The sequence below is a fragment of the Echeneis naucrates genome, chromosome 17, assembly GCF_900963305.1.
Source record: "Echeneis naucrates chromosome 17, fEcheNa1.1, whole genome shotgun sequence".
NCBI lineage: Eukaryota > Metazoa > Chordata > Actinopteri > Carangiformes > Echeneidae > Echeneis > Echeneis naucrates.
Window position 1 is genome coordinate 10,173,996 of NC_042527.1, and position 26,257 is coordinate 10,200,252.

Below are 26,257 nucleotides of genomic sequence, written 5' to 3' on the forward strand. Positions count from 1 at the left end.
AATTTAGGAAACTAACATGTTTTAAAGAAAACAACAACTTTATATACACAACAAGCTTTAATAGCTTACCGTTGTTAAAAGAATTAATTGTTTGGACCTCAGAGAAACACAGAGAAACAACCAAAATCATAGAATGCCAACAGCCTTATGCTTTTAGCACCAAGGCCGTGACATAATGTTACATGTAGTTTTAGAAGTTCTTTTACTTCTTGACAATTTCGTGTTTCCCTCCTCTAGGCGAGGTGTTTCACTCATCTGTCCCAGGCAAGTTGTCTCTGTCTTCAGCCTCAGACCGATGTGTGTCCCTCGGTGGTGAGCTGGCCACCGTCGGGCAGCTTTATCTGGCCTGGAGAGCTGGCCTGGACAGCTGCGCCCCAGGCTGGCTGTCTGACGGCAGCGTTCGATACCCGGTGACCCGGCCTCGCCCAGACTGTGGAGGGAGCCGGCCAGGAGTCTGGACCATCACACCCAACAGCACTGCAGACAACACCACAGTGCTATATGATGCTTATTGTTACAGAGGTACTGTAAAACATGGCAACATGAGTAAATCTGTTGTGCTATTGCAATAATCTTGGACCAATGAGTCATGGAAATTTAACATAATTGCGCGTGTCAATCATAAATAGGAACTTATATGGATGATTGAACTGAAGTAGCTACCATCTTACTCATAGGAAAAGTGTTGAAGTTGCTGTGAATACTTAATGTGGTAAGAATGAAAATAAATGTCATTGCCAGTGTTGTAGCTATGGCAACACTGATTTGTGATCCACATTATCTACCCCGCTGCTATGTGTCTTCAAAACAGAAGAACAGATTGACAGAAGCAGTGGAAGAGACAGAAAAGAAACTTAAACATCCAGAAGCTAATTTTAAGATTTCTGCAACATTAAAACAGTAAATTTTGACACAATCTGGATAAAAACCTTCAGAAACTCCCACAGGAGAAGCAAATCATTTTAAACTTATTTTCTAGGTAAAGTGAAGAATACTGGCTCCATCTCTCAGATCTACACCTCCCTGTGGAAGCCCTGGAGCTACCTCACAGGCTCAAGTGATGCCGACTCCACAGGGACAGAGCGGCCTGACTTGACTACACAGCAAACCGCCACTAAAGGTTTTACACTTGTCTTTGCTTCGCGGATGTGTAGAAGCACAAAACAGCTGAATAATCAACCAGAGAATCAACAATTTAAAATATAAACATGGATGTTATTCCCATGCAGGGTCCTCAGATGTTTCACCTTCCAACTGGACAGGATTGTTTGACCTTGAGGAGAAAGCCACTCTTCAGGGTACTCCTACTTTTGAGCCATCTTACAGTATTGATTCCTTTGAAAAAAAAAAAACAAAAAAACAAAAACAAACTTTGCAGATAAACTGGATTATCATTCACCTGTTTATCTCCACAGCCACAGACCCCTGGTCCTCAGAGTCCTCAGAATCTTATGTGACCCTCAAACTGATCCCAGGTCAGAGCTCCTTAGACTGGGGAGAGCTGCTGGAGCCTGGACCTGATTCAGAAGAGTTTCTCCAACCCCCAGCTCACCCACCTACTGCTGAGAAGAAGGTTGGCCTGATTCTAGGAGTTTTTTCTAAGGTTTGAAGGGCTGAAAGGTGCTGCAGATACAGTTAAATTTTCATCCACTGGTTCATTATTTCAGGCGATCTCAAAGATTGTCAAGTCTATTTGGAAGCCTTGGAACTACCTGGTGGGGGCTGGAGAAGAAGAGGGAACCCAAGCACCAGACAGCCAGGTTGAGGAAGAGGACACCACTACAATACAAAACAAGACTGATCAGGAGTCATATCCATCCAGCGCATCATCACCAGGTGTGTGGATTGTTGTTGTTTTGTTTTGCTTTTCATTGAACTGAATGGCTGATTCTGAGCCCGATGCTGGGGAAACATCATCTGGTCAACAAAACAGGACGAAACACCATGACTACAAACAATCTCTTTTAAATGTGAGTCATGAAAAAAAAAAAAAAAACACCAAAGTATACAAGGAAAAAAGTAACGGCAAGCCAAAGGCCTTTGGGCCCTTTGCATCCAACTTGGAGCCAAACTAAAACTGCGTGGTTCAGGCTGCCTCTCTGAGTCACTAATGAGCTGTGATGGACACCAAGTGTGACAGTGAATGAGCTTCAGCTGTTGCACTTGCTCCACTGTCACTGCAATTTAATCTGAATATTTAACAGTATTTATTACTTTTTTATTTAACTTTACTTTTCCAGATAATATCTTTTTAAATAAATGAGAAATTCAATAAATAAACACAAATCAGACTATATTAAAATTCCACTGATTACCCTACTTTTGACTGGTTAAAGTTTATTGACTGGTGTAAAACAAGTCTGAAGGTCATGCAAAGATTAATTCACGTAAACAAAAAAAGTACATGGCCTACAAAGGTAGCAAGGATGATGGTGTGAATGCACTATTGGAGGGAAGTTCTTTGTTTCTTGATGTTGTTTGTTTTTTTTGCATTTCTTTGCCACACTCACTGTTGTCATTCTGGGTGAAAATAGCATGGAGTGTATGTTCCATTTTTCTTATCTACTAGCACAAATATAAATGGTGCATTATCATGTTTACCAAGTTTCTGTATTCCTTTTTCCCCTCAGTAATATTCTGTCACATTTGACTGTCTCACTAACAGTGTCAGTTGACTCGGGTACGGGAGGGCTGTATAGAGTGAAAAGAAGCAGCTGCTGTGTTATTCTCTTAGCCCTACTCATCGCTTATTGCCACTGAATAGCTATAATTTTCTGTTGTTCTTTAGTGGTTCTGTTTTTCATTGGGATCCAAGCAATTATTTGAGGATGGACCTACACTGACAGCTCCATTTGTTGTGTATTTTGCTGAGTTTGTGTGTGTGTGATACTACCCTTTCATTTATCTGTGCGGGAATAATGACCACCAATCAGTGTATGCAGTACAAAGGGTAAAAAAGATACACAAGTGACCTTCGAATTTCTTCTCTAAATGTGAATGACATTATCCATGTCGTAAATGCCAGACAAACCTGACACAGAAATGTCAGCCTTACTCTGAGACACCCACAGTTTGGACCTGGCACAGATTGAGCAATGAGGAGCTTTGTGTTGATTGTATTCTACTCATCACACAACTCACCACTACAGCAGGGATTGGTCTCTCTTCACGAGGCGTTACAATCAGGACATGTGAATGTCTTGCTTGTGGTTGAACCAAGCCAAATGTAATTTCCACTGTTATTGATAAGGATAGGGCTAACCTCCTCAAATCAGCTGATATGAATAAAATAGGTGTTTTTTTATAGACTTCTTTGGCTCAGAATCTGTTGTTGAGGCTAGAACAACATTTTTGCTCAGACAGAGATCCTTCAATGGTCTGAAGGCTAAAGGCGGTCATGAGGGTCAAATAGTGCAAACTGATATACAGATTTCAATTTTTATGAGTGCCCCTTCAAATGTCTAACAGCTTGTGTAATGACAAATGGTATACAGCCTTTTGCTTTATTTTACTTAGATTTAAATAGGCTCAGAGCGATGGCATGGCCTTGACTTGTTGAATCAGTCTCATAAAGATGACTATTTGCCCTTGACTTTTATGTATCTTGCAAATTTTCTCTCTCTACTTACTCAGGTAAATCACTCTGGACTGAGAAAAGGCATTTTGCTTATTTGTCTGGCCTAGGGAGAGGCTTAAAATTTTAAAACTACTGATAGATATGGATGGCCCTTCTATGTTTTTTCCTATATATCTCAGGAGGCTTGTATTGATGGTTTTACTAAATATCTAGGAAGGACAAATGTGAATAATCCGTAGTCCAACATCCTCTCCTGTTCTTTTACTGACAAAGGTATTCATGTGACTCTGTGACCCAAAGTCAAGAGATATCTAATGTTACAAAGGAAACATTTGGATACTTCCAAACCTTCTCATGTCATAGTCTTTACTGAGAGATTTGCTCACTTGCAGAGCTAAAACATTTTATATCTTTGTTTTATTCACTTCTTTGATCCATATGTGGTAAATTCTTCTGGTAAATGAAGCAGATTTAGACGCAAAATATATTGATCAGTTCCATGTTTATATGTAACCAACTAAAGGACACACTAGATTCTTCAAACCCCTGCACAAAGGAAATCTGTTTGACACAGTAAGTGCCATTGTTACATGGCAACACATTTCTATTGCATGTTGGGTTGTAAATTATTTTTCCAGATTCTGTGGATCTATTTTTGAGGTAATTAGTGGAACATCTAAAATAAAAACTGAATCTTGCAATGCTCCCTTTAATTGTGTTTTGCATTATTGGATCAAAGACTTCCCACCAAGTGTCACCTTGTGGTACAGACAGACATCATTCCGACCTAAAAGCATTCAGGCTTTCTTAAAAAAAAAAAAAAAGACAAGACAAAGCTGTTTCTCAAGAATTGGCCACAGTTTCTATTATTCACCTGCAGATCTGAAAAACTTCCTTCATGGGTGACCACTTGTTTAAATAAGCTTAAAAGTAAACAAATATAAAAAAATATCAAATGACAACACAAGCTAACACCGATGATAAAAGAATGCTTTAGAGCTATTCAACTCAGTAAGAGATACCTGCATATTTGTTGTTTTTTTTTTTTTGGAGGAAATATATTTCATTGTTTTGGTTACGCAGAGCAAGCAGAGACAGAAACAGAAGAAGCATGTCTGTTTCTGTGACCACCTTCATAAACTAGTGCACACACTGAGAAATCATGTCTCCAAATGTCTCTCTTGAGCTGGATGCCCATTATTGACACTGAGGCACAGGCATCGTGGGAGGAAAACAGCAGGTTTCTTACAAACATGAAGACAAGCAGAGGATGTAAAATGAGTGAAGGCTAACTCATCAGCTTCAATTTCACTTCCTCCCCCCTCAGGGGTCTTGTGGGTTTACTGGTTTATATGTGCTGGCTCTGGAAGAAAGTGGTTTTCAAATGACAGGCATCTCCATTCAGGGTTTCTTCAAACTGTTTTATATAGTTGTTGATTCAATTCTTAGGCAATTTTTGTGACCGTATTTGTCCTTATTGTCATCGCCTTTGGTCTGATTGTGTTTGTAGGTGTGTGTGTAAGTGTGTGCTTGTGCCCAGAAGGTTCTTATACCTTCACCCATACATTTTTTGTTTTCCATTTGCTTTAATTAAAGCTGTTAGCTATAACTATAACAATTGCATAGTCATCTTCTTAGACGTCATCAGTAATAGACTATAGAATGCTACATTTTGATGAGATGAGATAATTGTTTTTGAAACTGTTCTTGCTGTATATTATCATTAATTAATTATCATTAATTTCGGGCATAGAATTTATGAATAACATAGATCTTATTCAACTCTGTGTCTGTGTCCCTGCCTTTTTATCACAGTAGAAAGCTTCAAGTGTGCTACAAATCAAAACCTTTTTATAGAAACTGGTAAATATTTAAACATTGATATGACAGGAACATTTTTATTTAAAAACTCACATAGTGTTGAATTGTCCACTTAACAATAACAAATAATTTAATATAGCACATCACATTTGTAAATGTAATAACATAATTTTCTTTAGTTTGTTTCTCCCTTATATTCAGTGCATTTCTCTGTTCATGTGCAAAGAACTGCTTGCTACTGCTGATAATACTGAAGTGCAGCACTGGTTCAGTGACGGAGAGAAATGGCTGATGAGTAGTTCATACAGCTTTGAAATACTTGTTTTGCCTTTCTTGGCAAGACAGAGAATCCATAAGATGATTCTCACTTTGGTCATCACGCTAGTTCTTCTGCTTCTGTCTGCAATAATTGCACCGCTGACTCTACTGGTCTTTTCTTTTTCTTCGCTATGTGCCCTCTGCAGGGTTGCAATCTTGGGGAACTTTGTGGTCCAATCCCACAGAGATGAACAACACACCGGTGAGTGAAAACTCGCCCACTCGGTTGGCATCTAGTTCGACCACCTCCAGTGTTTCTACAGAGAACACCAAGAGCTGGGAAAGTTCAGAGACGCACACATTCACCGCCTCTAGCTCGGCACCTGAAGTCACCACATCAAGTGGCGATACCTGGGTCCGTGTTGAAGCAGAGACCACAACCCAGTCGAACGAGAAGAGGGGAGAGACAGTGACCTCCAGAGCAAGTGGCAGAGGAGGCAGAGGGAGGGGGAAGAAGAACAGAGGGGAGGACAGGAGCAGAGGAGAAGAGAAGGGGAGAGGAGACGACGAAGGCAGTGGAGAAATGACAGGAGCAGAGGCAAAAGGGGAGATACAAGTCTCGCGGCGCCCAGTTGGCACCAGTAAACCAAGAGAAAGGTCCAGAGAAAGATCTAGAGAAAGGGGCCACAGGAGAGGACAGACCACTACCACCACCACAACCACCACTACCACTGACAGCCCTCCAGAGGCCACAGTGATAACCACAACTGGGCTGGAAAGTGCTGACCTTTCTACATCAGAATCCACTTTACCAGCAGAAACCCCATCCCTGTCAGTCTTTTCAGACCCATATCAAACCCCGTCCTCATCTCCATCTCCATCTCCTTCTCCATCGGCAGCAGTTCCACCATCTCCATCTCCATCCATCTCAGAGTTTAATTCCTTTTCACAATCTTCACCATCTCAGTCACAGTCTGAGCCCCAATCAGCTTCCTCTCCACCCATCGATGCACCTCTATCGACTTCCCAAACTCCATCACTCTCACCCTCCCCACCAGCCCCTTCTTCCCAGTCCACATCTCAAATGTTTGGATCAGGAGAAACATCCCGGTCTCCCCTCTCAGAGAACCCCCACAGCTCCACTCACCCCCTCAGCTCACTTCAGTGGGTCCCAGTGGAAAAAGCCGATCAGAACAGCTCTCTGGATTATCCTCCATTGCTGCCAGGGCCGGATGAGGAGGAGCCCACGTGGTCTCACGCTGTGGGTTCAGGGGCCCTGTTGCCTGGCAACATAGAAGAGGAGAGCAGCAGAGGACCCAACATCAGCACCATAACTCTGGGCCCAGCAAGTAAGAGCTGTTAGTTCATTTACCCTGTTGGTAGCCTTTGTTTATGTAATTAGTCTGAGAATTTTTTTTTTTTTTTTTTTTTTTTTCGAATTAAAGAATGATTATAATTTGATTAACTGAAAGCATCACATTGATTTGTTATTACAGCTTGAGTTTTATTTTTCAAAATTTCTCTCTCTGGCAATTGAATTATTGAGTCAATTTAAAATTTAAAGTCAATTTTAAAAAAAGAAACAAGTCAGTGAAACACAGCAGCTGACAATCACACAGGTTTTAAACAAACATTGATTAATCAAATGGAATTGGAAGAGAAAACAAAGAAAAGTATAAAACAACATCTTTGATCTGGCTTACTGACTGCAGTTGTGCCTGCTATGGTGGCTTGAGGGAATCTTATTGACATTTGTGGTGCACTCACTCTCTTTTTGTCTTATGAATTCTGTGATTCAGATATTCTAAGAAGACCTCGACTTTGTTTATAAGCAGTGCTAATAAACACCTTTCTTTTTTTTTTTTTTTTCATAGTTTATTGACGTGTGAACCTTGTTGCTTCACAGTGAAGTGGTTGTTTGCACCAGTTGGAAATAGCATTACTATCCACACCTTAAAAACGCTGACATTATGATGGCTGCTTATTTAATGAGGTCGTCTTGTTTTCTATTTTTATATGTGGGAAATACAGAAAATGAGATGTTTAGGTGTGTAGACATGAAAGGCGCCTTTGACAGAGCTCAACTGAGCCCTTGCTCAAATCTAAGGCATTACCCTAGTGACACTCATCATAACAATATGGTAAAAATAAGCTCCTGGTTTTAAAAGAACAGAATTATCCTGTCGTGCTGGCTTTTCATGTCCGTTCCCCCGACCCCTCCACCAGCGTATTTATTCAAAAGATTCAGTGTTTATTCCCCTGCTACATACCTTTTTATTCCCAGCGCAAGACATCTTGGCCACTTTATGCAGTCTATTGATTAGGTTTGCAGCTCAGTGAGGCTCCTGGCTGGCCACCTGTTTTACTACTTATTCAGAGCTTGATAATGAGTGCTCATACAGAAAACATCTTATCATCCAACATTTGAAAGCCCCATGGACATGATGCTATTATACATTTTTATGGTGATTTATTTGGCGCCCTTTGAAAGCCGCCTGCTCAGGGTTTGAGGGATCCACAGAAGGAAATCAGCTATAAACTGTATCAACAGGCAGCCGAGGGCAACCTCCTGGACTGCTGATGTACAGTACGGGGGTTGATTGATTGACTGAGAGACCCTGAAGCAATGCAAGCCGAAGAACATAAACGCACAAACACGCTGATATCTTTGCTGCCCAAACATAAAAGAATGGATGTGCTTGCAGGAGATTGGACCAGAGTAATGGCTTTCAGCCTACATCTCTCTCTCTCTATCTCCCTCTTTGTTGTGTCCACACTGTCAGCCCTGTCCAGTCCCCTGTGGCTGGGATGGTATTCATGTTGGTGGTCAGTGTTTGCTGTCCTCACTGGATCAGGCAGCACTTCATCAGTTCATTCAATCAATGGGAGGGAGAGAGAGAGAGAGTGAGGGAGAGATCCATACTAAAATGTGAACACATCAACACAGACGCACATGAATTTGCACTTGATACACAGATACATAATTGCGCATCAGGTTTCTTTCAGCTGTTTTCAGCTTTTTCATCTTTTTTTTTTTTTTTTTTTTTTTTTAATCAAATGTAGCATTTAAATCACACAAAGGTCTCTTTGTTTTCACCTTCCTCTCTGTGCTCTTCTGCCTTCACAGAAATGCCAACGGGGTCTTGTGAGATTTAAAATGCTTATCCAAGAGTCATATTTCCAAAGTAAACTGTGTTTCCACCATAGTCCGGAGCTGTGATTACTCAGGGCAAAGGCTAGGTGTGACATATAGATTAATGCTTTGAAGTTTCCCAGTGCTGTTGCTGCAAAGTAATATCCTCTAACTGTCCTCTCTGAGTAAACATATTAGTTGGATTTTGCTGTTGCCAGCTTATTGTCGTTGTTTGTGCTGGTGGTGTCAGTCGCTGCGCTGAGTGAGGGGCTCTGCCGTCCTCATTCTCCCACTATTGATTTTTCTGCACCACTCGCTTTAATGAACAACCAATCACACAAGTTTTATCTTTCACACATATGGAGACGCACATACATACTGTCATAAATCTTCTTGTCATAAGAGTTTATTTGTTAAAGCATGCCATGACCTTGACTGATGCAGAGGGGGCAAGTGCACTTTGGACCAGACTGCTGTACATTAAATGGAATGCATGGCTGGTTTTAGCACCTGACTTCAGCAGAATTCAACCCTCAAGCAGTGAGGTTTGCTTTGCAAAATTTATCATAAATCTATAGTGCTAAAGTTATTTAGAAAGCTGGCTCTCTGCCAGCGTCCTTGATTGAAAACTCTCTCTTTTTTGTCCCTGAACATTTATTTGGCCCAATAAAGCAGCCGCCATGATGAGAAGTGAGGATGTGAACTTGAGATAGCTGCTTCTGGTTAGTTATTGAACAGGATCAGCTTCAGGGATAATCATAACCGACATACTGACTATGTTCATCGTGCTCTGTAAACAGAAACGCGCACACACACACACACGCACACAGCGTCACACACACACCACCTCCTGCTAATCAGAGAGTGAGAGAGATGTGGCAGAACGAAGACTCCCACAGCCCAGCTTCTGCAGCCATGATGAACAAGTGGTGGTTTTCAAAGGCCTTAAGTTGCTATAATGAGCAGCTCAGGGGAGAAGCACGTGGTGGTTTATCAATTGATATGGAAATGTGTAATTGTGGAGGGAGACCACACACACGCACACATTTTGGGGGTGAATAGGGAGGCCAAGGCGCTCAGCGGGGGGTCTGCTCATTTCTTTTGAGGACGGCTAATGTCTGAAGTTCTCACGCTGCCCACTACGCTCGCTGGAGTGAGCCAAGTCTAGCTTTCCATATGGTAACCATGACAACTGTGGCTGTGAGTGGATGGTGAGGTTGAGGCTATGTGCCTTCTGATCCCTTTGAAAAGAGACAGGGTGTGAAATGGATATGTGTGTGTTGTAACCGCTGGTTTTGGCTCAACGGCAATGATGGAAAATTAGTATGGTGGGGTTTTTTTTGTTTTGTTTTTTTTTTTTTTCACAATACACCGTTATACACTGATTGTGTTTAGACTCCAAACACTGCTGGAGGAAATTGTGCTTCAGCCATCCAACTTTAAAGAATCACCATGGAAAGAAATATTTCAGGCTTTGTTCTGTGTGAGATACATGTAGTGCCCTTGCCAAAATAAATCAGATTTAAACAGGGAAAATAAACATTCTCTCTTACATTATCACTAATGAGCGGCCCTGTTTTCAATCCCTGAATTCCCCCTCAACCCCCCCCCCGTCCTTCTGTCTCTTTTAGTCGAGGTTGAGCCCTGTGTGACAAACCCATGCCTGCATGGAGGAAAGTGTCTTCCTCAGGGAACGGGCTACAGCTGCTACTGCCCACAAGGATACACTGGGGAGAACTGTGAGATTGGTAAGTTATGCTCAAACACACACACATACATTGGCATAATGAAGCCAGCTCACCGTAGGTCGGTACATATTGATGTAAGGTTCCTCAACGGTCTATTGCTAGGTCATAGGGCGAGCTGTCTGTCACAGTGGGAGAGAAGGTTGACCATACACTGGGGTCAAAGGTTAGGCTCAGACTGTCAGAGAAGGATGATGGTAATAGTCCCTCAAGGTTGTAGCTCTGGTAGCTGTCACTGAATAAATTTTATTTTCAGGAAAAAACTTCTTGTCAAAAGTTGTCTTGTAGCCAGGATGCTAATTTCATGCACAAATGGATCCACTCTGTGACACAATTTTCTATCTTGTTATTGAACAATCACTCAAATTTTTATTTTATTTTTTCTGCGTAGAATTAATGACTGAAGGTTTTTGGAATTAAGTAAAGGCCTCACTCTGATTTATTGAGGCTATGAAAAACAATCATGTTTAATCCCAGATTCAAAGAAAAAAGGTGATCACGGTTATTTATGTAATTTATGCTCTTGGAGAAAAGGTCAGAATCACCCAAAACCACTGAAGATGACCTGGATGACAAAAAGACAAAAGGCAAAAAGAATTCAGAGATTCAGAATCTTCTTTATTATTCCTTCTTTGTCTAATTTCTTCTTTCACTCTGAACCCCCCCCCCATCTTTGGTAACAATACAATACAATGCAGTGGGTCACATGTACTTTTTGAAGTGTCACTGTATATTTGGGGCTTTTCAACCATTCACCTCGTCAGCTTGAGGCTGAAAATAAAATTGCGATGTTCAAAAAGCTCCAGTAATAACAGACATTACTGTTTCGAAATCCAAGATAAACACAGATTCAAAGGAGCTTCGGAGAAACAGAAAGGCTGATAAAATAAAATATATTCAAGTCAAACAGCCTAAATAAAAAATTGTCAGTGTGTTGCTGAGAGATGCTTTTGTTCATTAATGCAATGCACAAAGAAACTGAAGAGGCGCATCAAGCTGAAAAAGATTAGGATGCTTTTTACTGATATCTTTCTCACTGTGAAACAAGTACTATTTTTATGTTATATAAATACATCCCTTTTAAATGTCTCTGCTTCATTCACATGATTACTGGGAATTTTGGAAATAAGATTAATGACCACATTATATTAAAATTACTCATTCTTTGCATCGGTGTGATCAACATCTTTATTGATTTAATTCTGTGAAATAGGTTTCTGTTTAGGTTTTCTGATTTCCTTTATCGTGATATTAGGAAGTATATTCAGTGACAATACTGAAGCAGAATTTATTTTATGACTTTTACCACACTACAGTTGGAAGACAAATACTGTATCTTTAACTCCACTAGGTGTTTAAAAAAAAAAAAGACAATGGTCCTTCTGTCGAGTCAGATGTTTTTCAGGAGGATCTTCTATCGGCTTCATTGCATATTCTTCAAGTGCTTCATTATGCAGGTTCTATAAGACAGTCAGTGCATTCAGGTAGAATAAGTCGTTAGGTTCTCTAAATTCATTGTGGCATCAATATAGCAATGTGGTAGCATTAAAAGGAAAAAAAATAATACTTTTAATATTTTTAAAAGCAAGTACTCCCGTACTTTAACTGAAGTAAAGGTTCACCTGAACAACTTTCACCTTTACGGAGGTCATATTTGACCAGGATTATCTGTACTTTCACTCAAGCAATGGAGGTGAGTACTTTTTCCACCGCTAAGTATATTGATAGTGCGATAGACGATTCTATGGATCCTCCATTACTCCCCACTCTGACCCTGAAATATACATCTGTCCTAAGGATCCTACTTTGTTCACACATGCTCAGAATATTAGGCAGGTTTTCCTCAAGTCTACATTCAGGCTGCGATTATTTACTGAGTTTTGTGTGTTACTCAGTGTCGTAGAAAGACAGAGGGACAGACAGAGAGACGCTCGTACTGACAGCCAGCAGCTGATGCGTGGGCATGCTGGAAGGCTTTGTTATGGATTTGCAGAATTTCCAGTATCATCTCTCAGAGGAGCAGCTTTCCCTCTGCATAATAGATGAGAGGGAAGAGGCGAGAAACATGGAGCAGGACCATTTTTAATGAAAAGAGTTACACTTTAAACTTGCACATCTCTAAGTCATACAATGTAATTGATTGGTTGGAGGGATATTTCATATATTTTATATTTTTGTTTGTTTATTTGTTTTCTTTTATATGTTATATTCTTTTTAATTATTCCAACCATTTGGCATATAAAGAATATGAGGTTTTAGCCAGTATATGTTCTTAGACTATCTGGCTGAGATGAACCCACTTTGTTTACTTTATTTTCTAATATGCTCTGAGTTTGGTAGCTTTATGATTAAAATGACCAATCTTTGATTTACATTGTAGGACTTTTTGCCCCATTTCATTGTAGTTAAATAACTTTAAAGTGTTATGTTTTGTATCACATTCTATCACATCTTGGTTTTGAGTGATTTGAGCCAATAAACAGAGTTCAGGCTGCTTTTCTGCTCTTAAATTTTGTTTTAATGTTACAGAGAAATTGGGGTTGAATTGATCCAAACTTACAATCGGTTACAAGTGAAAACATGATCACAAATCCTTGGTTTCAGTCTCTATTGGCAGCAAAGCAGCTCCATTTTCCTCCCTCTGTCATGAAAGAGCTGGAGCAATCTCCATCAACAAATCGAAAACATTTTGATGCCACATGAAAACACTGAAGTTAAAAACTTAGAAAATTGTGTTTAAGAAATGATTCAAAAGCAGTCTGACTTAGTGTCATCCCGACACTGCTGTGTGAAGTACCTTACTGGCAAAGCGTGATTTAGACAGAAAATGGAGTCTTATGGGTAGAGGCTAAAGGTCGGTCTAGCTGGATCCGTCTGACACATCTACACCAGCTCCTCACAGTTGCTGACCTTTTCCACTGTACATCTTTTCTGCTTGAAACTAAGAAACTGTTGAGCTCCGACGAAATACTCCAAGTAAGTTTAAACTTCTAAGTAGCTCTTTCCCTCTCTGCAGTCTCGCTGTGAGTTTTAATAGATTTCCGTTGTCCTGGGGTATATCTGTTATTCTAGGTCCAAAAAACCCCCACAGTGCTGAAAGAAGATTACATGCCCCCTATTTACAATGATAAAGCTATGCTTTATTGATCCCTGTAGAGAAATGTTCTTGCCTGCCACAGAGAGGTTAGAGAGCACAGTGAGCTGCAGAGCTGCAGCCCTGGAGTGGGCAGCGTATCTGTTGTTGCTTCAGGCTTCCTCAGCAGTGTGGAAGTCTGCCAAGAAGGGGCCCAGACCAAGTTCAGCCTATCTTCTCACTCCACCAAATTTATGTCTACACTATAATAGCTTTAAAGGAAAAGCAATTCAGACTGCAGTTTCTCACTCATGCAGTGCTTTGTAAAAAGGGACAAAATAAGAAATTAGATGTACATCAAGTCGAGATTTGCAAGATGGATGTAGCAACACTTGAAAGGCTTTTAGCGTCTTCCTCTGTGAGGGGAAAAAAGGGGATTTGACTTTCTGTATTCTGCTCACATCCTGTTTGAGTTATGATGGACACACCAACATGGGCACACTGCACAGTTAAAGCCAGGATTGATGACCAGCTCTTTTTTTTTTGTCACCACTTAAACACGTGCACAGTTTTCTCTCTTCTTTATGAACCATGTCCCTTCAGCAGAAAGCATCCCTTTAACTTGAACCCAAATGTGCTTTGAAATCCATCTGTTCTCATTGCTGCTTTCCTTCCAACAGATGTTGATGATTGCCAGTCCGAGCCATGTGAAAATGGAGGCACTTGCATTGACAAGATTGATTCATTCCTCTGCCTCTGCCTGCCCAGCTACGGAGGAGATACATGTGAGAAAGGTGAGAGTGAGAATACTGCACCCACAATGTGGAGAGGATTATCATGCATTTCGTTATTGGACTTTGTAGCACCAACAAATTCAGTATGTTGTCGTGTGTGCAGCCACAGTGGGGAATTTATTAAGACTCCCAGGTGTCTGACACCAGCAGTTAAAGGTGCTGGTGGAAATAATCCTGCTTGGCGTGCAGTGTCTGTTTCCTGCTCTATGTCACAATATAATATCACAAGGCTGCCTCTCTTTGCAGCCATCATGGAGCCAGTAATGTTTGCCCGTACGTGTAAAGGAACATAAAACTCAGGGACTGCTTCAGAGTAGTACTAATGGTTTAAGACCACAGGAAGAGTAGTTAACATTTTTATTGTGGATCCAAGTGAGGCAAACAGGCAAGAAGTATCGATATAGGTAGTTTCAAAGGGAAGAAGGCAGATTACGAAGGACATGTCTCTAACCACGACTGAGCTAACACAAACAGATCATTATTTTAAAAGTAGTTTGACATTTTGGAGAATATGCTTGTTTGTTTTCTTGCTGCGAGTTTTCCAAGATAAACTGTGTTAATAACTGAGCTTAAGACATGTTGGTTGGCAGACTATGGTACCTCCGGACACAGCCAGATGAGCTGCTTCCAAGAAATTAGTCAGAAAATGACAGTGAGAACCAAAGTTGGAGAGGCAGGGAAAAGAGATACTGAAAATATGGAGGCAGATGTGAAGCTCCGTTGCTAAATATAAACCAAACTAAACTGGCAATTAACTGACAGAGCATAGAACAGTTCGATGCTGGCATTCAAATATCAAAATAGGCAAATAGGCATCCATGTTAGATAATCAAACAGGCAGCTCTCAACCCACAAGAACAAGGCTGTCAGCCCATGATACAGCAAAAATTCTCATGAGAACATGTAGTGTGAACAAGAAATGCTGAAGCAAAATTCACATGTTGTATGTCTGTGTGGTGTGTGACACTAAGTATCCCCCATGACACACAGTCATTGATTCATCACCTTACTGGTTGTTACCACCTCTGGCCAGGTCTGTGTGTGTGTGTGTGTGTGTGTGTGTTCTGTGCCATGCAGAGTGGTAATGAGGATTAATGAATATCTAACCTTTGCAGTTATAAATTAATCCACAAGCTTTGGCGTTATTAATGAATACTAATAATGCAGAAAAAGGGCCACATGTGCAGTGAATGGAAAACGAGCCTGTATAATTACACTTCATGTATTTACCCTCTCAAAGCCCTATATTTTAGTCTTTATTTGCCAAATGAGACAGAACGCTCTGTAAGAGAGCAAAAAAAGGAAACATTTCTCCAGCTTCCTCTCTCCTCCCATCCCTGACAGACTATTTAGTCTTTCTCCATATTCCTGCATTTAGTGAGGCATTTTTCATTCCCTTCAAAGAATAATTTTAGCTTCTGTCATTTCTGTGCCTCCTTTCCTCTCTTCTTTACAGACATAGAGGGTTGCGAGCATGGTTGGAGGAAGTTCCACGGTCACTGCTACAGGTAACAAAACTGGGAAAATAAGGAACTATATATAGTTAATATATTTACCAGCTACCTCAGATGTCTCCTTTGTCTCTGTTACTTCTTTATACCCTTGAGTGGTCTGTGACACACTTACTACAGCACTCTGTAACAATTAAACTGGTCTTGCTGCATAATGTATGAAATGTGTATTTTCAGCTGCACTTTCACTGCGTTTGTACTACAGGTACTTCACCCACAGACACACCTGGGAGGACGCAGAGAAAGACTGCAGAGAGCACAGCGCCCACCTCAGCAGCATTGTCTCTTCCACGGAGCAGGACTTTATCAATGGTATGGTGGTCTATATATTTTTTTTTCTTTGGTGAGGTCCAAATATGAACAAAACATAGATAGATATAAATTCACTTCCACATGTGACATTCAGAAACAGGACATGGGATAAAATAACTGAATGCGAATCTAACTTATCTCCGTGGTCAACCTGATTTGTTCATTACACACACAGTATGATGCAAAAAGAGATGGTATTCAAAGAAACGGTGATGAAGAAGAGAGAAGAGTTTTTCCAGTGTAATCAGGATCAAGTTTCATTGTTGTTTTTTCCAGGCCTGGGTCATGACAATGCCTGGATCGGACTGAATGACCGCACAGTGGAGGAGGACTTTCAGTGGACTGATGGAAATGACCTGGTAAGTAATCAGAGTTCAGCTGTTCTGCTGAATGAAAATCACCAACATAAGTTTCAAAGCTCCCAATAACAAGCCCCAAGCTTTAAAAAAGAAAAAGAAAGAATAATGAAAGAAGAAAGAAGAATTGGTTGTATTATATATAACTCTTGTGTTGTTTGATGTTGTGCAGGTGTATGAGAACTGGAGAGAGAGCCAGCCGGACAACTTCTTTGCTGGCGGCGAGGACTGCGTGGTAACTATTACCCATGAGGACGGAAAGTGGAATGACGTGCCCTGCAACTACAACCTGCCCTACATCTGCAAGAAAGGCACAGGTACTGAAACGCCGCTGATCTGAATGCAACATTGAATTCATGGATTTCACTAAAAAAAGCGAACTGTTTCTTCAGCACTCCTTTCCGTCCTTCCCCGGTGCGCTTCAGTATGAGTCAGTATTGATAATTATTTTATGTAGACAGATTTTTCCATTCTTATACAATTTAGCTGCTTGCGTGCAGCTGTTGAACAGCTGGCTCCCTGTTAGTCATCAGTGCTTGTCTTCAGTTCTTATGCTTTTTAATCCGGAAAAATGTCTTCATCACACAGCGTCAGGAGTTACACAGACTTTTTCTCCATTAAAGGTCACAGCAGCAGATGCTTCAGAAATTACCAACAACCTCAAGTGAGGAATTTTTATTCAGTCTCAAACCTGTATTGATTTTTGGAAGCAAGTGTCTCCTGGGCTTAGTTCCATTTCGTCCATGCAGCAGAATTGTAGTTGCAGTTGTGATCAATTATTACTGTGTTCACAAATTTGATGAGATTTTTTTTTTCCCCAATTCCGACTAGTACTCACCTCCTCCTTCCCTCTGTACGCAGAGGATGGTTAGGAGGAGTTAGGAAAGGGAAAAGACAGATGGGGATTAAGTAGTTCAAGTGTTTGTTTGCTGGGCTGTGGTCTCATGGCTCTGTGGCTTGGCTGAATTCCTTATCTCCGTCAGAAGGCTCTTTCCTTCCTCTGGCCTCAGTGCAGCTCACCATAACTATTAGCTACAGTAACAATGCTGCCATCTACAGGCAACCACACCTGTGCTATAGTGCCTTTAATTTTTTATTCTGTTACACCTACTGCAATGGACAGTATCCTTGTGTTTGTACAGTCTGTAAGTGGAAGAGGCCATTACTTTATATGGATTTGTATATTTCAGTCTATATAAGACTGATGTAAAATAGATGTTGTTTGTAGAAAAACCTTTATATACGAGATATAAATATGGTTTTAATTTCATTTCATTCTTTTGTCAGTGTTGTGTGGGACCCCACCCACAGTGGAGAACGCCCACTTAATAGGTCGCCGGAGGTCACACTATGACATCCATTCAGTGGTGCGCTACCAGTGCTCGGAGGGCTTCTACCAGCGTCACATCCCCACTGCTCGCTGCCGGGCTGATGGGAGCTGGGAGAGACCCAGGATCATTTGTACAAAGTGTGAGTATTGTATAGTATGAAGCTCCATCGGTGGATGGGACAGTCTGAGGGGAACGTGTTACCAGCGTCAGTAGCATAGATCCATGGATCCAACTCGCTTTGTGTCAGCAGGCTGGTGTTGGTGTGATAGTGTGAGGAAATGTTTTCTTGGCACACATAAGACAACTTCAAACTTTATTTGCTACAGACTAACTGATCGTTATTGTTGACCAGCCCTTTATGGCAACATCCTCTCATCGTCTATTGGCTGATAATGTCACAAAGAAAAAGGTGACCTGAGCAGCCTCCCCTGTCAATGGATCTGAAATATGACGTTGGACAGGAAGCAGGGTCCACCATGGACACAATGAGACAAACAGACATTCATTCTCACCTGGACATCTGCTGTCCAATTAAACTGTGCATTTCTTCACAGACTGAAGAAGCACTAGGTGACACAGCACTAGGCCGCCCATCTGCAGATATATTGTTCTATTTATATCTTATTCAGTCTCAAAGAAACAGGTTGCAAAGTAAATACATGGTTCCCTTAAATTTGAAACATTTACAATCTAGAAAAATGCAAAGTAAAGATAAAACTGATTATGTTTTTAAACGGTGATGCAGGGATTTGACTCACCAGGTCCAACAAGTACAGTCTGAAGCACCATAATCTTACTCTGTCTTCATCTCAATCTTTCCCTGATCTTAAAATCAGGTTGTGCTGTTCATCTGCAGTGCTACAGCAAATCTACAACATAAAATAATCATAGTTGCCTCTCTGTTTTTAGCCCGTCGATCACACAGGTACAGACGCCACCATCACAACCAGCACCGTGAGCGCCGCAGCCACAGGAGGCACGGAGGGGAGGGACACAAGGCTAGAGAGGACACACACAGCTACTACTGAACCAAATAACACAACGTCAGCAATGCCTAGGTGCTAACCATGGCCCATAAAGAAAAGACAGTAGTTCACCTCACTCCCATTTCCTTTCCTTCCTCCCTCCATGCTCTCTGTTTAGCTGATGAATAAGGTTTTCTGATTTTAACATGAACTTTGTTTCCATAATCCCGTCAGTGAGTCTGGGTATTTTGATGATTCATCTTGTTTTCACCACCCTTCCTTTAACCCGAGGTCCATGCGAACACTAACTCTAATTAACATCCCTCCTCCTGTTTCAGAACAGTAAATCCTTCACCTGTCTATGAACTAAAGCCCTCTAGACTTTACAGCAGTGTGTGAGCATGTGTGAGCGAATGCATGTAAGAGAGACTTAGAGAAGTGCTGAGTCGTTTTTTGTTTTTTTTGTTTTTTTTTGGGCGGGGGTTTGTTCGCTCTACATGAAAAATGACTCGTCCTAGTGTTCTGTTTCCGAAGCACAGCTGTAATAATGCAAGATAGCATTCAGTCCATGATAACCCTGAGCTTTTTGTATGTGTACTGTAGCTGTTACTTTTATCCATAGAGTACCCGAATAGCTCGTCTGTCTTAATCTACTGACATTTGCTACATTTTTGTGTAATGTTACTATTTATTATGAATCATTTCTTAGTGAATATGCTTCTTTTTTTTTTTTTTTTACTTAACTTCAGAGAGTCAAAGTAACATTGTTTTTTCTAAACCAGTATATAAGTCAAACAATCAGTAACAAAATTAATCATGATTGCCTCTAATCTCTGCATTGTAAGTATTGTGGTGTTTGTTATTGACTGATCCTCGATCAATAGCTGGACCTTGCCCAATCGAATAGACTCCTAGTTTCCCGTAAACATTCTCACCTCATGAAAATGTCCCATTGAGAAAAATAATTCAAATGGGATCCTACAATACTTTTGTGAGGTTAACGACTTGATTGTACCTGAATCGCTAAATACTTTCAATTTTTGCACGGCTGTAATTCCATGATGGGTAGAATGTCGCAATATTTTGTCTTTGGTCCCTTTGATATTTGATCGGTCATCCACTTTTTTGGTGTTCTTATGACTTTTTGTCCTGCTGTTGTATTTCATTCTTAATAAAGTGGGAAAAAATGACCATTCCTGACTTTTCTTCATTCAAGCCAAACACCCCCCCAGATTTATCCACCTCTATTTTGAAAACGTGTCAACCCTCAGGTAAAAAAATGATCTGTTTTATGACCAAAACAACACAAAGCAAATGACTTTTCTGTGATATACTAAACTAATATAGCGAACTTAAAAACATTAGACCTAATAAACATGAAGTTAGTCCTGTCATTGTTAGGAAGCTGACAATAGCAAGCTCGTAAGCCTTAGACAGAGTTAGCAGCTGTAGACGTGGGTTTTGGTTTGTTTTTTTCACTTTAGTCCAGGTGCTGTAATATATATATATATATATTGCTGTTGTTTTTAAGGTTAAATCTGTTATGCCACCAGTTTTGTGCCCCAAAATGGGGGAAGCCTTCATGCTGACCTTTTTGTTTTTGGAACTATGCTCATTTTATTTTTCTCTCCACAGAGTGAGCAATAGTTTCATCCTGTTTGGTACCTGAGGCCAGATTTTCATTTTTGTTGTGTCAGTGGGCAGAATATTTGGAGAGAGAGAGGATGACACACGAACAGAGTGAGACATAACAGAGGCTATTTGCCAGAAACAGAGAAACCCAGAGCCACCCATTTAAAAGAAATAAAAATAATAATAATAATCAATGCAAGACTGATAGATGCAACAGTGATGATAATGCATCTTTAACAAGGGTCATAACTTTTTCCTCATTACATCAATTTAACTGTTTTATTATCAATTCACTAATCCTGCAAAAACTCTAATTTCTCTGCTCCACTTGCTAGAAATAAACTGCACTGAGGTTTAGAACGTGATTAAGTGGTAAGTTGATGTCTTCCCTCATTTCGTTTGGCATAAGAAAAAAGGATTTCTAAAATGATAAAGTGTAAACTTTGCTTAACTTAAAGTTTAAAGAGCATATTTCCTCTGTGTCCTTAACAACAGCCAGTTTAGTTAAATCACAGTTGTGGTGTCGCAGCCAAAACTCTTCCAGCTCAGGTTATTCTGAGCTGAATGATTTTTCATGTGATCGTTGTGTGCTCCTGTCATGTGTGACGGCTAAATGAAATCCAGGGGTCACTGCTTATCTGCTGGACAAGCACAGCGTTCATAGGGCAGGATGACATCATCAGTACTGCAGTATTGATTTCTGAGCAGTTGGTCCAATTAAACCAGCAAACTGTTCAGTTGGAGGATGAAAGCAGGTTTCACGGTCAACTTAAACCTGCTAGACCGATGAATTGATGAATTGATGAGTCGATGATTAGAACATTTTAGAAGCAATTACAAGTCAATAATCACAGCTGCTTTCATTTGTTGTTTCATTTGCTCGGACATAAAACTTTTGGGACATTACCTTGGGATCTAAGAAATTGAAATGGAATTTTGTTTGGTGGCATTTTGTTGTAATCAGTCAATCAATCAATCAACAGGAAGGAATCAACATTAGCTGATCAGCAGCAGTTGCAGCATCTGTCATCACTTGCTATCATCTCTGTTATCAGAGGTATCAAGAGGTTTTCAAATGTTGAACAGTTTTTATACAGTATGATCCGACGGTTTTCACTAACTACCCATTTCAGAATAGTAACAACAGTCAAGGAATTGCGGAGTTTGATGTAGATAATGATTTGAACTCCCATGAGGCATGTTACTGACCTGTATATCAAGGTTAATAGTCTTTGGGACGATCTGCGTCTGGGTATCTGCATGATTCACCCAAAAGCCATGAAAGATGATTACACTCCTAAACACCATCTTATCAGGGTCCAATAGTCCATTCAGGGAGTGCTGCACATGGTGACTCATTTTCAAAATGTTGACTGTTGGGAGCAATGCTTTTAGATTTCCTCTGGGATTTCAGGTCGGAAAAAAGGGGGGTTTAAGGCAGTTTGTGGACAAGAGAGTCCCCAGAAAACATTAGCCCTGTCCCAGTGTGAAGTGCTGCTCAACAGTCCACAGCTTGTGTGCGGTTTAGTTTTTCTTCTTGTCGTTGTTGGTCTGTCCTTTGGGAATGGGTTTCATAAAATAAGCAGGCCTGGTGTGGCAGCGCAGCACCAGGAGGGCCGGCGCAGCAGCCAGCAGCACATTCAGAGCGATAACGGGCCACCGTTTGTCTGCTGGGACTCGGTATGTGAAAGGAGTGCGGGAGTGAAAAGATGCACCAATATGGCACCATTGCATCTGGAGAGAGCAGCAGAAGGACAAAATCAGTCTTTATTTTGCATTTTGCTTCTTTTTTACAGATTATGAATAATGACAAAAACACAATCAACAAAGCTACCTGAGCCATGGCTCCGGCAAAGAAGATGCTCCAGTCTAGCATCCAGCTGCACCCGGGTGTTCTCAGGCCGTAGATGAGGACAGTCTGCAGGGGGAGCGCGTAAAACAAATACACCAGCATCTGAAAGAATTGTGCAGAACATCAGTCATTTTTTTGGAACAAGGAAAATACACTAGCTCTAGTTTATCTGTGCATCCGTCTCCAGACTGACCATGACCCGAGGGAAGCCGACTGGATCTTTGAGGTACGGCTCATATTGATAGACGTAGGTGAAACAAGTATCCAGCGGACAATCCAGCACCACCTGGAGCAGAGCAGGCAGCTTCAACTGTCAGTATCTCAATGAGTGAGGCAGACATAGTGGAGAAGGTTACCAAAGCCTCCGTGTGCTTTTACTCACTAAGCCTCTGAAAACAGAGAAGGCCATGGCTCCCAGCAGCAGCAGTGACAGAAGCAGGTCAACCGGCCGGGACAGCAGGCCTTTCTTCTGCTCCTCTGCGATCTAGTCAACGTTGTAAATTCACGTAAACCACAATGCAGATAACAGTTGTTCTTCTCTTTCATGATAAATCTAATTAAGATTTAGTTTGGCCACGACTTTCATCACACTTAAATGTGTTTATGTCCAATTTCAAACACGCTCTAACTTCTGTATGAGCTGTGACCATCATCATAAATGCCATTCGCGACATGGGGTTCACACAGCACGAGGGGTTGGACCCTCAGACGGGAATCTGAGAGGTCCCAAAATGATTTCCACAGAAGTCTTTTATTGAGGTTTTCTCTTATTTTAAACATTTGTGTTGGATGTCACTGCTCTGTAGATATTCAGAATATTTTAAATGTCTCAAGAACTGAAAGTTACCTTGTCTGCTGTGACAATTGGCATCTCTCTGGGTCTGCTAAAGAGCAACGAAGCCGCCCAGAAAGGCACCAAAAAGAACGGCACGTTCCTCCAAAAGGCGAGGTGAATGTTGGACCCATATTTACCTGCACGCACACGCACGTCATCAGCCTCAAAGCGCATTAAATGAAACGCATGCATCCACACGATGACAAACACTGCTCATGCAGGCGGCTCTCACCAATGACCACCCCTGGGATGAGCACAATTTGGTGAGCGATGGAGGAGCCGGCCCACAGCAGGCCGAGTCTTCGATAGGACTTTCTAATGGGAAAAGCAGCAGGTTTGATTAAAACACACAGCAGAGAGACAGACAGACGGACAGAGACGGCGGCGACGATGCAACTGCTCACCCTTTGAACATGCGGTGGATGATAATGAGGAAGAGTATGAAGTGAACAATGCCTTCCCAGTAAGACATCATCACAGCGTAGGCGCTGCTCAGATGAGGTTCACCCTGAACAGACGGTATCACACAATGGCGTATAAAAATGTGAATAAGAATAAAGACGTGTAAGGGGACGTTTATCTCACCATCTTTAGATAGAAGCCCATGAAGCCGGAGATGAGCCCGTCCTGCTCTAAGGCATTAGTCAGCCCAACCATGCAGGTGAAGGAGAACTCTGCAAACACTGAAGAAGCAAGTGGAGTATGGAAATGAAAACAAAACAAAACAAAACTGCAGTTTCACTCGAAGAGATGGCAAAAATACATGAATCCGGCTGTACCGTAGAATAACGGGTCCACATTCCTCTTGTGTGACACGGTGCAGAGGAGGAGAATAAGAACTGATCCCAGGACAGTCATTCCAATCCCCAGGATGGGCAGAGGTCTGAGGAGTGACAGGGACATTTCACTCTACTGTATAACCCCACAGGTGTCGAACTCACAGGGCTGTAGCTTGTGCCGAAGCAACTGACCAATTAATCAGTCTAAAGAAAAATCAATTTGCAACTATTGTGATCATTGATTAATTCATTAAATACACTAATCCGTCCAAAACCAATCATTTGCTGTCTGCAGAGCCTCTGTTTCCAGGATTTGCTTCTTTTCTTTGCCCTTTGTAATAATTTACTGAGTGACAAACCAGACAAAGCTTTGTGTTTTGAGTATTTATTATATAAATGCCTCCATTTCCAACATTTTCCTCCATTTAATATGAAAATAAGATGCAGGTTATTTAATAAATTATTATGTTTGTTATAGCTCACCGGAACGTACTAACTTCACCTCTCATTCAGACTCTAATCAGAAAAAAAATCAAATCACAAATGAAGAGTGAGATTGTTATTTCCTCCATTTTACATTGTGATTATGTAGCAGTGACATTTACCATTACTTGATGGATTAAAACTCTGGGCCTTGCACTGATCTTAGAGAGCCCCAGAGAATTAGGGAGATTTATTTGCATTTGACAAGTTAAACCGAAAGTAATGAATTTAGTACCACATTACTGCGTTTACCAGTTTAATCTATATTCCATGAATGAATTAATTTTTTTTTTTTTTTTTAATTTGCTCATCAGTTACTTTACACTGGGTCACCTCAGGATAAACACGCCCTCGCTACTGACCTCATTTCCCTTCAGCCCCGGGCCTTTCCACGACCTTATTATTACTAGCACTTTCACTGTACGATGCCTCCACACAGCAGCCAACATTAGCATGACCTGCTCTCTCTCACACACACACACACACACACACACTTACTCCTGTAACATGGGGATGCTGTTCATGGTGTAGAGGACTCCAGGAGCCAGGAGAGAAAGCAGAAACACGGATACTTCCTCCGGAGGCCTCATGGTCAAAAAACTGACTGCTGGGTCTATTTTAAAAGAAGAAAAGAAAGAAAAAAGTATCCAGGTGGAAATGTCCCCGGCTAAAACCGCTTATTGGTTATGAGACCAGCATGTTTGAATCCAGCGTCCGCTCTGCTGCTACTGAGGGAAGGTGATCGCTAAGAGGAGTGTCACCAGTTGCCTTTTGATCTGTGATGAAACACTGAGCTGCTCCACTGTGTCTGCTGCTATCCTGGTAGTCTCAAAGTTCAACCTGGGGGTCATGTTCAGTGTGTGCAATCTGGGTGGAAGGGAAGGCATAAAAACATTTCCATTATGGATACCTAAATTGTGCCTTGTGTGTAACATTTACCTTTCTGTTTATAGCCTCACAGCAGAAGCCATATGTTGTCCTTTATGATTATCCACCATTCAGTTTGTACAGACTGCCGCTTGCTGGAGACAACTTCCTCCTTTAGCTTTGTGTTTTGGGGCTTATTGCTTTCCAGTAATATATGAAGTTTGGAATTATAGGTAGATGAAAAGAGATAAAACAAAAAAAAAAACCTTGGTAACACTGCACATGTTGAAGTGTTGTCTAAGCCTGTGTGGCCCCTGGGAGCCCCTTAGGGGGCCATCTGTCCTGTTTGGTGTAAGATTAACAACTGCCCCATTTGATGTCTCCAGTCTTGATTAGATTCTGGATTATATCTGAGTGGGAACACAAAGTTCAGGACGAAGATTATGTTTTCAGTCAGTGTGCTGTTCGAAACTAATCATTGTTACATTTCTTGGACAGTTTCTTCACAAAACTTTGGCTCATACTTGCAGTCTTTTTAGTTTAGATCATGGAGAATGAACCAATGCGTTACACAACCACAATAAGGATGAACAACATTTGTAAAGCAGGGTCACAGCTAATGCAACTTTATCTTCTGTTACAAAGCGGCTGAAGAGGATTATACTGCTGCTGCCTCAGACACTTGGCGACCAGCTGAAAGAGAGCGTGGAGAGGGGTGGGGAGTCCATGAGGAGAGTAGAAGCAGGCGGATTCAATCAGACGTGCAGGCGACCCTTCACACACCCACACAGCAAACAGATTGTTGGATTGTTTTAGTAGGTGACACAGATTTTTTTAAGAGAGCCCACTCAGTCTGTCAGCATGCTGCACCCTCTAATCATCGGCATTCTGACCGTAAACACCTCCCTAACCGTCGTCTATTGGACCTTCATC

At 41.2% G+C, this 26,257-nt stretch overlaps 2 protein-coding genes across 2 annotated transcripts in view; one reads left to right on the forward strand and one right to left on the reverse strand.

Moving 5' to 3' along the window:
* LOC115058098 (neurocan core protein-like) overlaps nucleotides 1-19,008 on the forward strand; it is a 36,459-nt gene extending 17,451 nt beyond the window's left edge. The window contains exons 7-20 of the mRNA XM_029525406.1: nucleotides 238-522; nucleotides 980-1,120; nucleotides 1,230-1,298; nucleotides 1,416-1,573; nucleotides 1,668-1,836; nucleotides 5,863-7,005; nucleotides 10,421-10,537; nucleotides 14,288-14,401; nucleotides 15,858-15,909; nucleotides 16,118-16,224; nucleotides 16,501-16,583; nucleotides 16,753-16,897; nucleotides 17,868-18,050; nucleotides 18,821-19,008. Coding sequence (XP_029381266.1) covers nucleotides 238-522; nucleotides 980-1,120; nucleotides 1,230-1,298; nucleotides 1,416-1,573; nucleotides 1,668-1,836; nucleotides 5,863-7,005; nucleotides 10,421-10,537; nucleotides 14,288-14,401; nucleotides 15,858-15,909; nucleotides 16,118-16,224; nucleotides 16,501-16,583; nucleotides 16,753-16,897; nucleotides 17,868-18,050; nucleotides 18,821-18,939 — 2,885 coding nt within the window. The 3' untranslated portion in view covers nucleotides 18,940-19,008. The remainder of the gene's footprint in view (nucleotides 1-237; nucleotides 523-979; nucleotides 1,121-1,229; nucleotides 1,299-1,415; nucleotides 1,574-1,667; nucleotides 1,837-5,862; nucleotides 7,006-10,420; nucleotides 10,538-14,287; nucleotides 14,402-15,857; nucleotides 15,910-16,117; nucleotides 16,225-16,500; nucleotides 16,584-16,752; nucleotides 16,898-17,867; nucleotides 18,051-18,820) is intronic.
* A 3,024-nt stretch (nucleotides 19,009-22,032) lies between these two features.
* Nucleotides 22,033-25,047, reverse strand: LOC115058172 (transmembrane 6 superfamily member 2-like). Its single transcript, XM_029525495.1, has 10 exons — nucleotides 24,956-25,047; nucleotides 23,975-24,078; nucleotides 23,781-23,878; nucleotides 23,600-23,703; nucleotides 23,428-23,510; nucleotides 23,208-23,332; nucleotides 22,743-22,844; nucleotides 22,554-22,646; nucleotides 22,343-22,462; nucleotides 22,033-22,242 (listed from the first exon to the last, which is right to left on the reverse strand). The coding sequence occupies exons 1-10, from the start codon at nucleotides 25,045-25,047 to the stop codon at nucleotides 22,033-22,035; spliced, it is 1,131 nt and encodes a 376-aa protein (XP_029381355.1).
* Between the last annotated feature and the right edge of the window lie 1,210 nt (nucleotides 25,048-26,257).

Excerpts from the sequence above, each read along its gene's own strand:
- LOC115058172 (XM_029525495.1), bottom strand. The coding sequence starts at position 25,047 with ATGAGGCCTCCGGAGGAAGTATCCGTGTTTCTGCTTTCTCTCCTGGCT. Across the intron at positions 23,333-23,427 it reads CATCCCAGGGGTGGTCATTG|GTAAATATGGGTCCAACATT; the intron begins GTGAGAGCCGCC and ends GTGTGCGTGCAG. Across the intron at positions 22,243-22,342 it reads TTGCCGGAGCCATGGCTCAG|ATGCAATGGTGCCATATTGG; the intron begins GTAGCTTTGTTG and ends TGCTCTCTCCAG.